The 14,974-nt window shown below is 37.3% G+C and overlaps 2 protein-coding genes across 4 annotated transcripts; one reads left to right on the forward strand and one right to left on the reverse strand.

Annotated features, from left to right (window-relative positions):
• Positions 1–56: 56 nt before the first annotated feature.
• On the forward strand, positions 57–2,365 carry rhov (ras homolog family member V). The gene is made up of 3 exons (XM_056764320.1): positions 57–411; positions 518–576; positions 785–2,365. Exons 1-3 carry the CDS (start codon positions 213–215, stop codon positions 1,229–1,231), a joined length of 705 nt encoding a protein of 234 aa, XP_056620298.1. The 5' UTR covers positions 57–212; the 3' UTR covers positions 1,232–2,365.
• A 9,694-nt stretch (positions 2,366–12,059) lies between these two features.
• Positions 12,060–14,933, reverse strand: pigh (phosphatidylinositol glycan anchor biosynthesis, class H). Of its 3 annotated transcripts, none has more exons than XM_056764117.1 (5): positions 14,614–14,933; positions 14,316–14,525; positions 13,724–13,807; positions 13,511–13,592; positions 12,060–13,396 (listed from the first exon to the last, which is right to left on the reverse strand). In XM_056764117.1, exons 1-4 carry the CDS (start codon positions 14,788–14,790, stop codon positions 13,518–13,520), a joined length of 546 nt encoding a protein of 181 aa, XP_056620095.1. In that variant the 5' UTR covers positions 14,791–14,933; the 3' UTR covers positions 12,060–13,396; positions 13,511–13,517. The 3 variants fall into 3 exon arrangements, with proteins under 3 accessions (XP_056620095.1, XP_056620094.1, XP_056620093.1); XM_056764116.1 differs by having other exon boundaries at positions 12,060–13,412; XM_056764115.1 differs by having other exon boundaries at positions 12,065–13,592; positions 14,614–14,929.
• Positions 14,934–14,974: the final 41 nt, after the last annotated feature.

Below are 14,974 nucleotides of genomic sequence, written 5' to 3' on the forward strand. Positions count from 1 at the left end.
GTGGGCGCGGCTATGCAAAGTCAAGCCTCTCCGTGTCGTCAGCTGATTCAAAAGGCAAGAGGTCCCGTCAAAGATCACTAGAGAGCGAATTCAGCCCATGAGTGAGGAAAGTAATGAGTCACGCGTCAGTCTCACCAAAGACACGATCAGTTACTGTGGAGTTTAAAAAGTTTTCCTGAGGAAGCTCCCTACTTGGCTTTAACGTTTTGGACATGCCACCGCAAATGGATTACTTTTACGAAGAGTCAAGAGCCCCGTCCGTGTGCTTGGAGCCGGAGGACGCACTGGAGCATGCGATCAGTTGTATGCTGGTTGGGGACGGTGCTGTCGGGAAGACCAGTATGATTGTCAGCTACACCACTAATGGGTATCCCACGGATTACAAACAGACTGCTTTTGATGTATTCTCGGGTAAGCATAGTCTATATACTTTGTATAAGCTTACGTTTATTCAAATAGGTCATCATTAAAGGAATCATGAGAGTTAAGAACTCAACTTGACTTTTGTTTTATACAGGACAAGTTCAGGTGGATGGGAGCCCTGTGCGCATTCAGCTTATGGATACTGCTGGACAGGTAGCGTAACAACATTATACATTTTCTTCAATCTGTGGTGTCTGGAAAATGTGGAAAACTTTTGGAAAGTTGAAGTCCTTTCAAACAATTTACATAAATTTACATTTAAGAAGTTACATTTTAGACACGCATGGCATTCTGAAAGCGAGAAAGCCCTGTTGTAAAGTTGTACTTTCAAAGTTCTTATCCACCTCTCTCTGAATCGCAGGAAGAATTCGATGAATTCAGATCTCTGTCATATGCAAACACGGATGTCTTCCTGCTCTGCTTCAGCATGGTAAACCCCACGTCGTTCCAGAACATCACCAAGAAGTGGATTCCCGAGATTCGAGCGTGCAACCCGTCCTCTCCCATCATTTTAGTGGGAACCCAATCGGACCTTCTGTTGGACGTTAACGTACTCATAGACCTGGACAGGTACAAGGTCAAACCGATTTTGAGCGCACGGGCACGGAGCCTTGCCGAGAAGATCAGGGCCGCCGAGTACGTGGAGTGCTCAGCTCTGACCCAGAAGAACTTGAAGGAGGCCTTTGATGCGGCAATATTTGCGGCTATAAAACACAAGACCAGGAAAACCAAAAAGATGAGATTGTCTGACAGACGGGCTAAAGCTTTTTCCAAGTGCAGTTGGAAGAAGTTCTTCTGCTTCATCTGACCCTGTGGGTCAAACCGTGAACTGTTTACATAATGTCTTAATTTATTTTGGACAGTGTTTCCTTACTGAAGGTGACTGCGATGGTTGTTTAGTTTTATTTTATGGTGGGACTTGTTGGCTCTGTAGGGAACTTCCCACGAACAGAGTGACAAGCTGTGTTGCTCTAAACACTTTGGATTAAGGAACGTTTTATGATTTACCTGAAATTCAACCTGACTAAAGGTGACGTTAAGGAATTGTTTGAGAAAACTACTACCTAAATCATATATTGTTCACATAGAGCACCCACCGTATGTAAATGAGTCGAATTTGCATGAGCTGGATAGCTGCCTATTCAAAGCTCTATAGGAGCTCATGTGGAGATGTCTCTGATGGCAGAGGAGACAAGACTGAGTATCGGTCTTATCTCTTTTGTCTTGGGTGCTACTTAGTCAGACAAACTCTTTTATATGCAACAGCCCACACTGAAAGCTGATGTGCGAGTTGTCTCCATCTTAAGTGATTGTGACTTTATAAATCTGACATCACACTTCTAGTGTTGCGACTAGTAAATCTTCGCTGGGGATTGTCTTGCAAATTGACATAGCAAGATAACATTATTGGGTTTGTGTGAAAATAGTTTCCTGCATCGGGGAATTTTGTTCCTGACTCCCAAAGATGGTTTTAGCGTGTGATTGGGCAAACCCATTTGTAAAACAAGGAGATGAAAAGTGTTGAGTTAGGTCATGCTTTTTTTTTATCTTTAGGCAAATTCATTCATCTATCACAGACAGTGTGTACTTATCACAGAGTAAACAACATTGTCTTTTACATAAATGTGCTTCTTGTGGAAGATATCTTTTTTTTTAAACGCTGTTTGTTTTTAACAGTTTTACTTTAACAGTTTTAACTGTTCTGTTTTGGTGCCCCAGGCAAGAAGGATGTACCGCTCCATCATTTGATCTGTTTGTCTTTACTGTTTCTGTTTTGCTTTTCGATCAAATTCAAGCAGCACTTTTAAACAGCTTCTACAGTGTTTCTTTTCTGAAAATACATTTTTAATGGCAAAATACTAAATGGTTATACGTCTAGTGCTGTTTATAATGTAATAATTTAGATCCATCACTTTTTTCCTCTAAGTGTTATATGAGTTCATTTGCATAATCTGTTCTTCTTTAAATATGAAATAAATGAACATTTTGAAAAGGAATACCAGTTTCCAATGACTTTAATCTGAACTCTCGACACGTCATTGTACATGTTATTATATTAAGATGACACGTTAATTCCTTACAAATGTTACTATTTAAAGAATTAATTACGCTGATATGTTTGGGAGTCCATTTGACTTTGGTTGCCAATTAAATTGTGAAATTAATTCCTACGTGGTTATGAGAACAAATATAACTTTATTTGTACGTTATGAACTACTAACATATTTACATAGTGATGTTAGAGATCAGAATACGCTTCCCAAAGAGCCCAAGTACTTCATGTAAATTGTCCTGCAAATATGTTGAGAGGGTGTAAAGGAGACACAGGGACATGGCAGGTACTGAAAGAATATAAATACATTGTGAACTCGCATGTCTGGGGTCTCAGATCTCACGCTGGGATAGTGTCTTCAAGGCCTTGGGTTAACTCACATATCCTTGAAGTGTAAAGTGGTTTGGTGCCATTGTCCCTAGCGTTCAACCAAAAATTCTGTCATTATTTACTTACCCTTTTTTCCTTTAAAATCTTATGACATTCTTCTGCAGAACACAATAGAAGAAATTTTTTAAGAATGGTGTCGTTCGGTTACCAACATTCTTCAAAATATCTTCTTTTTTCTTCTGCAGAGCACAACAGAAGATATTTTAAAGAATGGTGTTGTTCGGTTACCAACATTCTTCAAAATATCTTTTTTTTTCTTCTGCAGAAGAAAGAAAGTCATGCAGGTTTGATATGACAAGTGGGTGAGTAAATAAGACAACACGCAGTCCTTGTGACTGTCAAATTGTCATGACGGTATTGCTCATATTTGATACAAAGATTCTGGTCTTCCCAAATGAATCACTTCCACTGTGCACGTCTACTCTCATTCTGCTGAACAGCACAATGTATCCTGGTCAAATGAGTCGCACAACTTTTCCCATAAGGGATCTGTGATGGATTATGAGGACAGGTGGCACCGCTCATAACAACATGAAAGACCAGATGACGCATTACTAAATGCTTTGACAAGAGTCAGTATGACAGTCAAACAATAGAGTACTTCTTTCTTTATGACAACACAAAATATTGGACAGCACTTTAGCGCATTGAAATGTCTTTGAAAAATATCTAATCCTTAAAAATACAATTATTAAATCAAGTCCTTTGAGTACCAGAGTTATTATAGCTTTGTTTTTCGGATTTGTTGTAGTTTTAATAATTCAACTTAGTTTTTATGTTTACACTTGTGGTTTTAATGTTAATTTTAGTTACAATTTTAGCCATCTGGTTATGTGCTTTAATCATTTTATTATTAATCTGTTTATTTATATATTGGCTAAATGAGTTATTTTATTCTAGTTTCTTGTAAGCTATGATAACCTGAGTTATGAGAAATTGTTGTTTTTGGAGTAGGGTTTAGTCCATCATAAATCCAAAAGGAATTTGTAAAAATAAAAGGAACCTTAAAAGTAATTTATGGTGGGATTTCTTTTCTATAATTAGAAGGCCTGAGACAATGTTAATGAACTAAAGTTCTCCACTTATTCATTAGTTCAGCCATGTTCCTTCAAGGATGTATTTGTATTTCCAGGAATTGTATGACACCACATGTTGAGCAACAGAGGCCAGGCCTGACAGGTTTAGGTTCCCATGACTGGTGAGGTGTTCATCTGACTTTGTGGTTAAGGAACGGTTATTCACCTCTTTGTTAGCTTTCTTGCCCGCCCCTTTTCCCAGGGCTCAGACTAAACTGACTGGTGCCTTCACTGGCACAGTGCCAGTTTTAGACTGTGAGTTTCACTCATGTCTTATTTACCTACAGGCCACCTGACAGCAGACAGGTAGACTCACAGACTCAGCCTGTTCTTGGACATCCAATCACTGGTTACAGTTATTGCCAGAGGCTTCTTGGAAAACCAAATGTTACAGGCCAATGACATCCTCAATGGCGGTATAAATTTAAAATGTTGTTCGTAACATTTAAATTTTCTCCCTTGAAATACAGAATAAACACTTTCAAAGCTATACATCTTAATGAGTGTATTTAACTTTTTTTCTTTTAAAGTTAAATTAACACATTGAGGCAAATGTCTATCAATTTAAACTAGTGCTTTCAAATCGATTAAGCACTATTAAATCGCTTTTGAAATATATGTTCGTTTATATAATGTAGCACTCCTGTCCATCTCAAAAGTTGTTTCTCACATTTTGTGATTACATTTTTTTGCCATAAATAATTATTATTGGTCACCCTTTATGTTTGTCTCTGGGTTTTCCAAATATCTAACCAATAAAGAGTATTAAAAAGTACTTGTCGACTTTGACAACGCACTAAATAATCATTTCAAAAGTATGGTGTTAGTTCCTTTTCCTGATAAGAAAGTGAATGTGGACATGCAAGGTTTCAGATGGTCAGCCACGATATGTATGCGTGGCATGTATTTTTTTATATATAAACATAAACAGACACGTATGCCTAAACAGCATAATTTAAAAGTATGTGAAATAACTATTTATTTTATGTATATTTTGTAAATGCAGTCTATGTAATGTCTATTTATACTGTATGTACATAAAAATATGGACAACACACATACGCACGCACACACATACACACATACATTATATAAACACAAACATTTATTCTGGAATCGATTAATCGCTTTGACAGTACTCATTTGAAGCTTGTCTTCATTATTACATATTAGACAGAAAGATTAAGGCAAATATTGTTGAACTAGAACAGATTCCTGGAGCATGGAGAAAGTTTTAAGCAAGAAAATGAAATCAGTGATAACCGACATCTCGGGGGTTCTCCTGAACCCTTAGAGCCTGATGCCTGCAGTCATAGTGGCCATGAACACGCTGAACAAAGCTTGAGTTTGGACTAAATGTTAAACGTCTAGTCAATGTGTTAAATGTGGTCTTCTTTTCATTTTATTTTTTGGGGTGGTTATGGATAAGATCATGGTAGATGTGTATGTGGAATAGAACGATGCTGTGAAGAATAATTCTTAATTAAGTCTAAAGTCTAAAGTTCTCTTGAACCCTGGGGTGTCTCCCAGCCGCCGTCTGCAGATTCGCCTAAAGGCAATAACGTTACACACTCCCATACTCACTGTCATGTTTATTTGATTCATCCCCAGTTTCGGGTGTGTGGCTTATAATCTGTTATGGTTTCAGTTCTCACATGTACTGTAAAGCAGTACCCTGCAAAAGTCTGTTACCTGTATAAGGGGCAGATAACCGGTGAATAGTCATGTTATCCGACAAACACTGATTGCATGATAACGTACGTGATGGATTGCCTCACATATGAGACTGTCAGCGAAATGCCCTTGTTTGTAAGCCTTATGTAAGTGTCTTTCAACAAATCACGAACATCCCTCTTCAAAGAAATGCTATCCTGATTCTTGATCTTCTGATGAGCTGATTATGACTTCAAAGATTTAATATATAAGGCTTGATTTGACTGTTACTTCTTCATGATGTGATTGGACTGTTCAATGTGATGGTATCATATTGACCATTGAACTGAATCAATGATGCTGTTTCTGTGCCATTGATATTTTGCTCTTGTCCAAGTTATAGTTTGACCTCTTGTTTTGTGCTGACTTGCAGAATTGCATGTGTCTTTTGGTAAATTGAAAATGCCACAATGCACTGCTGCCCAAGAAAAGCATCCCAATCGGTACACATGAGGTTGTTGGGGTAGTTCACCCAAAAATGAGAATAATTTGAATCATCTTTTACTCACCCTTATGGCATTCCTAACCTGATGACTTTCTTTCTTTTGCAAAACACAAAAGAAGATATTATAAAGAATGATAACTAAACAGGTTAATAAAGGTTAATAAAAAATGTTTGGGGGGGTAAACAAGTAAAACAAGTAAAAAAACTGCCCATTTCCAACATCTTTACTGTAGTATTGAGATGCCGCTCTAAGATGAGCAAATTAATTATGATAGGTCCATCAAGGTGTCTGAGAATCAGGAGGCGGTGCCTTTCTCACACTTGGAGGAGTGGGGGTGCAGTCGCAGTAGCCAATTTTGATTCTTGTAAGAACAAGATGAGAACAGCAACTTATAGAATCCCACACTTCAACTCAGACGGCACTAGGATTTTTTTTTGCCATGTTTACCCATAGTGCATCAAGTCACATGTGCATGAATGCATGAATTCTCACGAGCTTGCAGAGACGTATTTACGTGTCAGAATCATTGGCTGTTGCGAATACTATCATCATTCCTCAATCATCATTCCACATAAATTAACAATATAATTGCACAGCTGAACGCATTCTACATGACAAAACAAACAATGTTGTGTTGTTTTTTCATGTGTGCAATGTCTTTAGCTTGATATTAATTTCTTAGAAATACACTGTCAGATGGATAGTTCATCCAAAAATGTCATGTCGGTATTTTCTCATCCTAGTGTTGTTCCAAACCCTTATGACTTTCTTTTTATAAAAAAAAACCGAAAGAGGTTAACCATGATAATGAAACAGTTCACCCATAAATGTTAAAGTATAATGCATGCCAGGCCATAACTTGAACTTTGAAACCTTTTTTTCCAAAATTTGCATTTTTAGGCTCCAAAATGCAGTTGTCATGTAAACAAACTGCCAAAAACTGCATAACAAGTCTTCTGTTTTTAGTTGAAAACCAGTAAATGTAGTCCCCGTCCCCATTAACCTCCTCTGTGTGTAGAATCAGATGTTTACTTCTCATTCCAAATGTTTTTTTCAATGAAACACAAAAACTAACATTCAATTAATAATTCTGTGTGCACTAACCCTTTAAACAGTTTTTAATCATACATTAATGGGAATTTAATAGAGTTTCTTCCAGTGCAAAATACGAACAGGCTTCAGACAACTTCCTGACCTCAATAAGTTTGAAGCGAGTGGTTCTTGACATTGAGCTAAGAATAGAGAGCAACTCCAACACGAGCCTCATAATCCTTTGTAAGAATGATCTGAGAGATTCCTAACCTCTGTATTCTCATCAGCCCGATAGCTCTAATCATAGTGTTACTGTAAGAATGCTACATATGCAAGACTGGCCTTTGGGTCATTTGTATATTTTTAGTTGCATTGACATAAAGAAGATAGTTCTTGGTCAGCCTATTAATTAAGAAGGAATGAGACCGTCTGACAGTTTTTTAAGAGTTTTGCATTCTTTTCATCGTTAAAATGATGGACAAAAATACAATGACGTGGATTGTTGGGAAAAAACTGTAAACCCAAACCAAGCAGTTTTGATATTGTACAGAAATCTAGTAAGTATCCTTTCATCGAAAGCAAAAAAGAAAACGTCAGCTTTAACTATATCAATTTCATGCCTCATCTAATAGTCAGACCATCTTCAGATTAAATAAATCAGCCTGCATTAGGCCACCGATATGAACGGATTCTTTATTTCATGTGGGTGTATATCACATTGTTCATACATTTTTTATGTATTTACTACATTCTTAAACACCTACTAGTAAAGAAATTAATTTCACATTTCAACTGTTCTCAAAGTGAACTGTTGAATATCATATTAGTTTTGAAACATTATACAGCCCAAAGATGTGATGAGTATTACCCATCTATGAAAACAAAAAACCCATTATGTGAAGTGCATCCAGGCCAAATGTCATTGATAGACGTGAGCTGATGATTTTGTCGAAAATCCCCTGAGGAAGTTTGCACGAGGCTTAAGATGTGTTCACAAAGCAAACGCTCACCTGACCGGCTTTACAAGCTCTGTCTCACCAATCATCTTAATAGCCACCGAGTCCAAAAAAGCCGGTCTGACTGGAAGAACATCTACGACTATCGGCCCTGCCTTCAGCTCACTGCTGGTGAGGTAATGTGAGAGCTGGGTTTACACATCTACATCCGCTTACACAGACCAAGACAATGATATCTACAGATGACTAACAACTGCTTAAACAGATCACATCACAAATGAATCCGAAGGGAAGTGCAAAAATCTAAATCTCTTTCTATAAAGGATTTTCCTAAACTCAAGGCTTAAGCTACCATATTGTAAACATCAAGCAGTTCTTTGCAAAATATTTGACAATGCGGCTTTTTGAAGCATGAATTTCTCTTTGAGTATCCATACATTTCCCCATTTGTCTTTATCATCATCACAAGCACGCCCCATTGCTCTTTACCAATGAATATTAATGTGTCTAATCATGTTTCCTATTAAGCCTGGCCTAAATAATGCTTTCCTGTAGTTTATTTACTGTCATTGTTCAAGTTGGGTGTGGATTTAAAGTAAATGATGTCAATCCAACCTGTTTTCTTACTGTATACTGATCATACTTGATCACAAATGACCTAATGTCACAAAAATAACTGCTTAAATAGCTAATTTACCCTGCGTTCGGGTGTTTGACAGTAGTGGCTTAGAAAATTCAGTTTGTCTTGTGGATCTATTTCTAGGTGAAAGTTCAAGTGGAGGCAGATGGAAAGCACACAGTTTCGAGTCCAGAAAACGAACCTCAGGGAAGTAAAAGCGCTTGTGACAGTGCTCTGAAAGGCATTGTTTTTAATAGGCTACAGTCAACATGCTTGAAACAAATCAGTTGGTAATGTGGTGGGAGAGATTCAACATCCCCTTGGGCCGGTTCAGGTGACAAATAATGCATTGCCACAACACCTGTTCTACGTTTCTGCGTACACCTATTGAGACAGCCTGAGAGATTGGGCTGATGAGTTTAGAGCCAAAATCAAATGAAAATTTGAGGCTGGAGGGGTGGGGTCTAAAGGCTTTCTGCTTTAAGTTCCAGTAAAAGTTTTGTCATTCGGAGATGGGGGATGGAGAGCATTCAGAAAGCACAGCAGTAAGTCTTTAAAGTACAGCTTCCTGTATCCATGCAGCTAGGTCAAAATATGGAAGGGACAGTTGAGATACTGTTTTAAGCTTCTCAGAGGGCTTTAGGAAACAGAACCTCTCTCTGGAGTTCATTTGCATGACAATTTTCTCCTGAATGAGGATTTAATTACATGAACGTCCTCTGTTTGTTATTGTTGTGTATTTGTGTCAATACTATATGCACAATGACAAACTGTAAAACCAGTTTAGTGGTTTCAACTAAATTGTTTAGGTCAACCCATTTTGCAGTTTTGGAATTTGTTCAGTTGAACATGAAAAGTTGGATTAACAAATTCAGAAACTGCAAGTTGTGTCAATATATCAATGACACTAAAACAACTAAACTGCAAAAACAGCAGATATCTTGAGATTGTAGATGCTTAGGACTGTAGACCACTTCGGAAAATGTAAACAATGCTGATCTAGAGCTGGTTTCTGATTGAGTTTTTTAACACTACACAAACAATTGAAAAAAAAATACAAACAACGGAATATTTATAACCGACAAAATGTTAAACTGATATCTCTAAGATTTAATTATATATGTAAGAATTGAAATTAAAATAATTTATTGGAAACGGAAGAACTTCTGGACCCGTGTTTACATCTGGTCTCCAAATTCATCAAAATGTACCCAGTAGTCGCTGAATGCAGCTGTAACACGTCAGAGGACCGGACTCCCTTCTGAGTCTGGTATCTAGTTATATAGTTTTGGTTCCTCACCACCTTGCCACGTTGGCTTGCTCACCATTAGACTTCTGATATAAACTCAGCTTATAGGCTTCTGTAAATTTCATGCACATTGTTAGATTTACTCGATCTCTGAGTACTGTATTGAATCCTGCGTCTTTCTGTTTTTCTTTCCTGTAAAGCTGCTTTGAAACACTGCAACATTGTAAGGAGCGCTATATAAATATAATTAAATAAATACATTGATTTGAATCTTGCGAAGTGACCTAGCTATAACACTAAAGGACAAACATTTATCTCTCGGTAACCCTGACTTAGTTAAACTCTCGAGTTAGCAAAATGCATACAAAAAATGACGGCCCCTGACAAGATGATTGCAGCTGGAGAAGGGAGTAACTCTTACAATCCGTATTCTATCACCAGGGTGTTTTTGTGTTGCTTCATGGTCTGTGAATGTTACACCTTAGCACACAGTAAAAGCCCATGGGAGGCTGTGAGCAAAAGCATGGGGAACTCCCGACACAGTGGGGTTCCTGCACCCTTCCCACACTAATGTTTCCCTCCAAAACAGCCCATCCTTCAGGCCATCAGAAGTGGGCATTAAGCCTCTGTTTACATTCTTTAACTTCTGCGCATTAAATCTGGAGTCACTCAGGAGTGCGCCCACACGCACATCTGCAAAAAAATGCTGAATTATAACCTTGCAAGAACACAAACTCATGTGCCTCTGAAATGCTCATGTATACACAAAAATATGTAAACAGTGTTTAAGCCATTTGACAGGGTGAGACGGACCCAGTATAAACACATTAATCCGTGCAACAAAGTAATGAGCGCAATTTATTGGAAGAGTGCTGATGGTGGAAAGTGTGTTTACGACTGCTGGCTGGAGGTTGCAGTACAGTCACTCCCACACTGACACCCCCGAGCTCAGTTCCTGGGAAGTTCACACCTCCAGGAGGGATGATTATCCCGTCAGGAGCATCTTCACAGAGACCTAACAGGATCATTTCGAGCCCCTAAGTTGTTTTTACAGCCTCGGTGGGAATGGTCATTCCAAATGGTCAGAGGGATAGAAGCGGTGCATCATGGGAGCAATATTTGAATAACAACAAGGTCTCTGAACTCTGACCTTTAGGATCCATTCGTCCCTAAGTGTGGTTTAAGCACAAGTCAGAGGAGCAACATGTGTGGGTTTCTTAATCACTGCTCACAGTTGCTCTTAAAAGCGAAGGCTAAGTTTTAACTGTGTGTAAACAAAGCAGGAGGGACACAGATAAACAATGGCAGTTTCTTTTTTCTTTTTCTTACAGCTAAACTTGAATGACAGCCCTCACCCTCAAGCACAAAACAGCCAGTCGTTCGTATAAGGAACTTTCAGTTTAATAAAATAGGACGGAGGTGATATGGAAAACACGTGAGGGATGGTGGAATACGCAGAGATAAACACCGAAACAAAGACTAGTTTTGTGTTTCAGGAGACCGCAGAAGGTAGTTCGAGTTGGAATGATGGATGTTGGCAACAGCTGCTGTCCAGAAATAATATGAAACTGATATTGCGAGAAGGCTTCACTGGCCTTCTGTTGTCTGTCTTCTAGTCTGCACAGGCGGTATACAGTATACATTTCCATTTCATGACATTAGTCACAATTCTAGATAGGAATTTATTTAACCATGTTTAACATTTGACCCAGAAGCATTTTGAACACTTTGAAGAGGTACACAATCAGACTTTGAATTAAATTTATGGCACATTGTTACAGTCAGATAAGCGTGTATGCCGAATCTTAGATGTAAACTGCTTTAGAGGAAAAACAATTCCTTGACAAAAGCAGTAACAAAATTAAATGCTGACACACCAAAAAGCGAATGAGATGGATTAGCATAATCCCTCTAGTGACCCACACCAAATGTGACAAAATAAAATCTGTTTACAAAGCACTAAAATACCTTAATCTAAAAAACAGCTTTTCTGTTTCATTTTATTATAGGTACATAAAACATTTAAGCATATACTTTAGTCATTGAAATATGATTTTACATGTCCATTGATTCTTAAATATGAAAGAACGTCATTAAAGCACTAAACTCTAAATTAAATGTTGGTTTGATAAAATCAGAGAGCACCAAACAGGAAATTATTGATTTCATCATCAATATCTAACGAACTGATTTTGGTCTGGATTTTGTTCCAGGTTCAAAAATTGCCACACGTGTCCTCCTAGTGGTTGTTTATTGTCAAAAGACAGAAACAAATCACTGTAAATGACGTAATGTAAATAAATTAAAAATCTAAAGTAGTTCAAATTATTTGTTGAGCCAATTTGATAAACATTTAAGTGAGAAAAATGTTAAACAGTGCAGATAATTTTCCTTATTAAATTTCTTTATTAATCCACTTTGACATTTATATAAAACACTAACATATTAAAGAATGTATATACCAAAATCAGCTGGAGTTTGGTTTATATAAAAATACAGAAAATAGAATAGAGGGACAGACTCATTTGTAAATTTATAAAGAAGATGGTAAGTTGGTACTTTTTCATGGCTATACTATCAAAATAAAAAAAGAGTTCACTTTAAAAATGGAAAGGATCATTGTTGTAGGATTTGTAAACAATGAACTACATTTCCCATCAGGCTTAAACTTTGTCCAGCTCCACAGTGAAAACAAGCCGATCAGCTGATCTGACCTGGCTACAACATTCACCGACATCTACCGGGGAGGGGAAACATTTTACAAGCTGTTTGGGGAAAAAATTATCTTAAAATCACCCGGTTTGTCAAAGAGTTTACTTTAGTCCTTGCAATATAGTTTTACATGTTCACTGATTCTTTAATGAGAGAATGTCATGAAAATAATAAAGCTCTAAATAAAATATTGGTTTGTTAAAATCAGAGTAGCACCTAACAGGAAAAATTTCATCATCAATATCTGACAAACTGATTTTGGTCAGGATTTTGTTCCAGGTAAAAAATCGGCACACATGTCCACCTAGTGGTTGTTTAAGGTCTAAATGAAAAACAAAACATAATGTAAATACATTTAAAAATCTATAGTAGTTCGAATTAATTGTTAAGCCAATTTGATAAACATTTTATTGACCAAAATGTTTAACAGTGTACATGATTTCTCTTTATTAATCACACTTTTGACATTTATATAAAAACACAAACATATTAAAGAGCGTAAATACCAAAATCAGCAGGAGAGAAGTTTATATAAATATACAGTTAAAATGGAGTACTAAACGTCTGATCATTATATAACAATGTTTTAAATAAAGGGTATTATAGCAGCTAATTTTATGTGAACAAAACATACCAAACAAATCACTACTAAAGCCTACATTAGAAAGGGAATGGCACTGTAGGTAACAACACACTTAAGTTTCCTCTGGAGTTTTCCAATCTTATCCTGCTTCATAGAAAGACTTTGTGAGGTAAAAGAAACACACAGCTATAAAGCATATATAGATGGAACAATGTAAATTATGTAAAAAATCTACAGCAGGTACCACATAAGCATTACCTCTCCGTCACCTTGTTTGTGCAAGAATCTCTTGACAGCTTCTGTACACGTGCACTAGACAATTCAGTCGAGGCTTTGAGTTCTGGAAGAAGCATGCAACATGTTAATTCACAGAGATATGTGGCTGACATGTCACAAATTCCAATGATCTTGGTTTCACAGTGCAACAACAACTTTTTACACGCTTTACCAGGTGAATGAGAAAATGCCTACCTGGAAAAGAGGAACAAGACTGGTGACCTTGTCAGGATCTACTGGATCCTTGATCAGAATGCACAGATAGTATATGATACTGTGCTGTAATTGAAACATACAAAGTGATGATTAGCAGACCTCACACTGAGCATCGGACTATTTCTGGATTACAAAATATGCATCATTGTACATGCATTAAGAAAAACTAAATATCAGAAACCCTCACAGAAATAAATTATATTGGATGTATTGGTTAAACTGAGAATTATGTTCTTTGGATCACTAACTTGAGTTTTATTGTAGCAAAGTTATTTTTGCACTTTAGACATTTTTAAGTCGATTATTTTGGGAACCGGATTGTAATTCGTCAATTATGGTTAAACAACTACTTTTGAATGAACTACTAAAGGGGTCTCTCTGGTTCAGGTGGGTTGTTATCTGGCAGATGTAAACCAATAAAACCTTAAATCTTATTGAATAAGATTAAAACACACCACATTAATGACTTGTTTTTAGAGTTGATTCTGTTGTTTGTAATGAAAAACAGAATTTGCAGGCTATTGCTTTTTTTCTTCTGCAGATGACTCTGAGAAACCGCATGGATGTTTACCATATAAACAGCCTCGTTGATAACAATGTCTTTAAGTTTGTTCATTTCAATGAAGGTCGTGCTTTGTCGTCCAGATGCGTAAGCTGAAGACAGCTGGACACCAAGTGAGCCGATGATAAGAAGCGTCTCCCGATCCACCTTCACGAAGTGAATATAACCCATCATTCCGATCAGCGTCACGATGATTGCGCTCGAGAGGAAAGCCGTATTCTAGATGTGAACGCATTGAATGACATATTAACATTAGTAACGTATGCATGCACGCAGGTTTATACCCTCGCATTAACAGACGTCTTACCTCCGTGAAGAAAAATATTGAATAAGCAAATATCCAAATCAAGCATGTGTACACCATCACCTTTCGCAACGACAGCTTGGGCGAGTTAACAGTAAACTCTCTGCAGAAAGCGGAGTGCGTTTGACAATCTAAAGAAATTGAGTTGCCATTTATGTCTGTGAACTCTTCCTCCGCCATGTTGATCTGGATTACACAAATAACTCGACGTCAAAACATTTGTTGAAAAGTGATGAAAAATACACAACACTGCTGTATAATTATCTAGTGACATTCACGGCGGTGACCTCGGATGTCTAAAAACGACGCGTTGCATTGTGGGAAAAGAGTACAGTTTCATTGCCATGACACTGCATACTTTAAA

This window comes from Triplophysa dalaica, chromosome 13, assembly GCF_015846415.1.
Source record: "Triplophysa dalaica isolate WHDGS20190420 chromosome 13, ASM1584641v1, whole genome shotgun sequence".
In the NCBI taxonomy this organism is placed as follows: Eukaryota; Metazoa; Chordata; class Actinopteri; order Cypriniformes; family Nemacheilidae; genus Triplophysa; species Triplophysa dalaica.

What these genes read in the sequence shown, in the direction of transcription:
- rhov (XM_056764320.1), top strand. Translation starts at nt 213, where the DNA reads ATGCCACCGCAAATGGATTACTTTTACGAAGAGTCAAGAGCCCCGTCC. An exon ending in TGCTTTTGATGTATTCTCGG is followed by an intron (nt 412 to 517) that starts GTAAGCATAGTC and finishes TGTTTTATACAG; the next exon opens with GACAAGTTCAGGTGGATGGG. An exon ending in TTATGGATACTGCTGGACAG is followed by an intron (nt 577 to 784) that starts GTAGCGTAACAA and finishes TCTGAATCGCAG; the next exon opens with GAAGAATTCGATGAATTCAG.
- pigh (XM_056764117.1), bottom strand. Translation starts at nt 14,790, where the DNA reads ATGGCGGAGGAAGAGTTCACAGACATAAATGGCAACTCAATTTCTTTA. An exon ending in CAATATTTTTCTTCACGGAG is followed by an intron (nt 14,526 to 14,613) that starts GTAAGACGTCTG and finishes GTTCACATCTAG; the next exon opens with AATACGGCTTTCCTCTCGAG. An exon ending in GTCTTGTTCCTCTTTTCCAG is followed by an intron (nt 13,593 to 13,723) that starts GTAGGCATTTTC and finishes TGCTTCTTCCAG; the next exon opens with AACTCAAAGCCTCGACTGAA.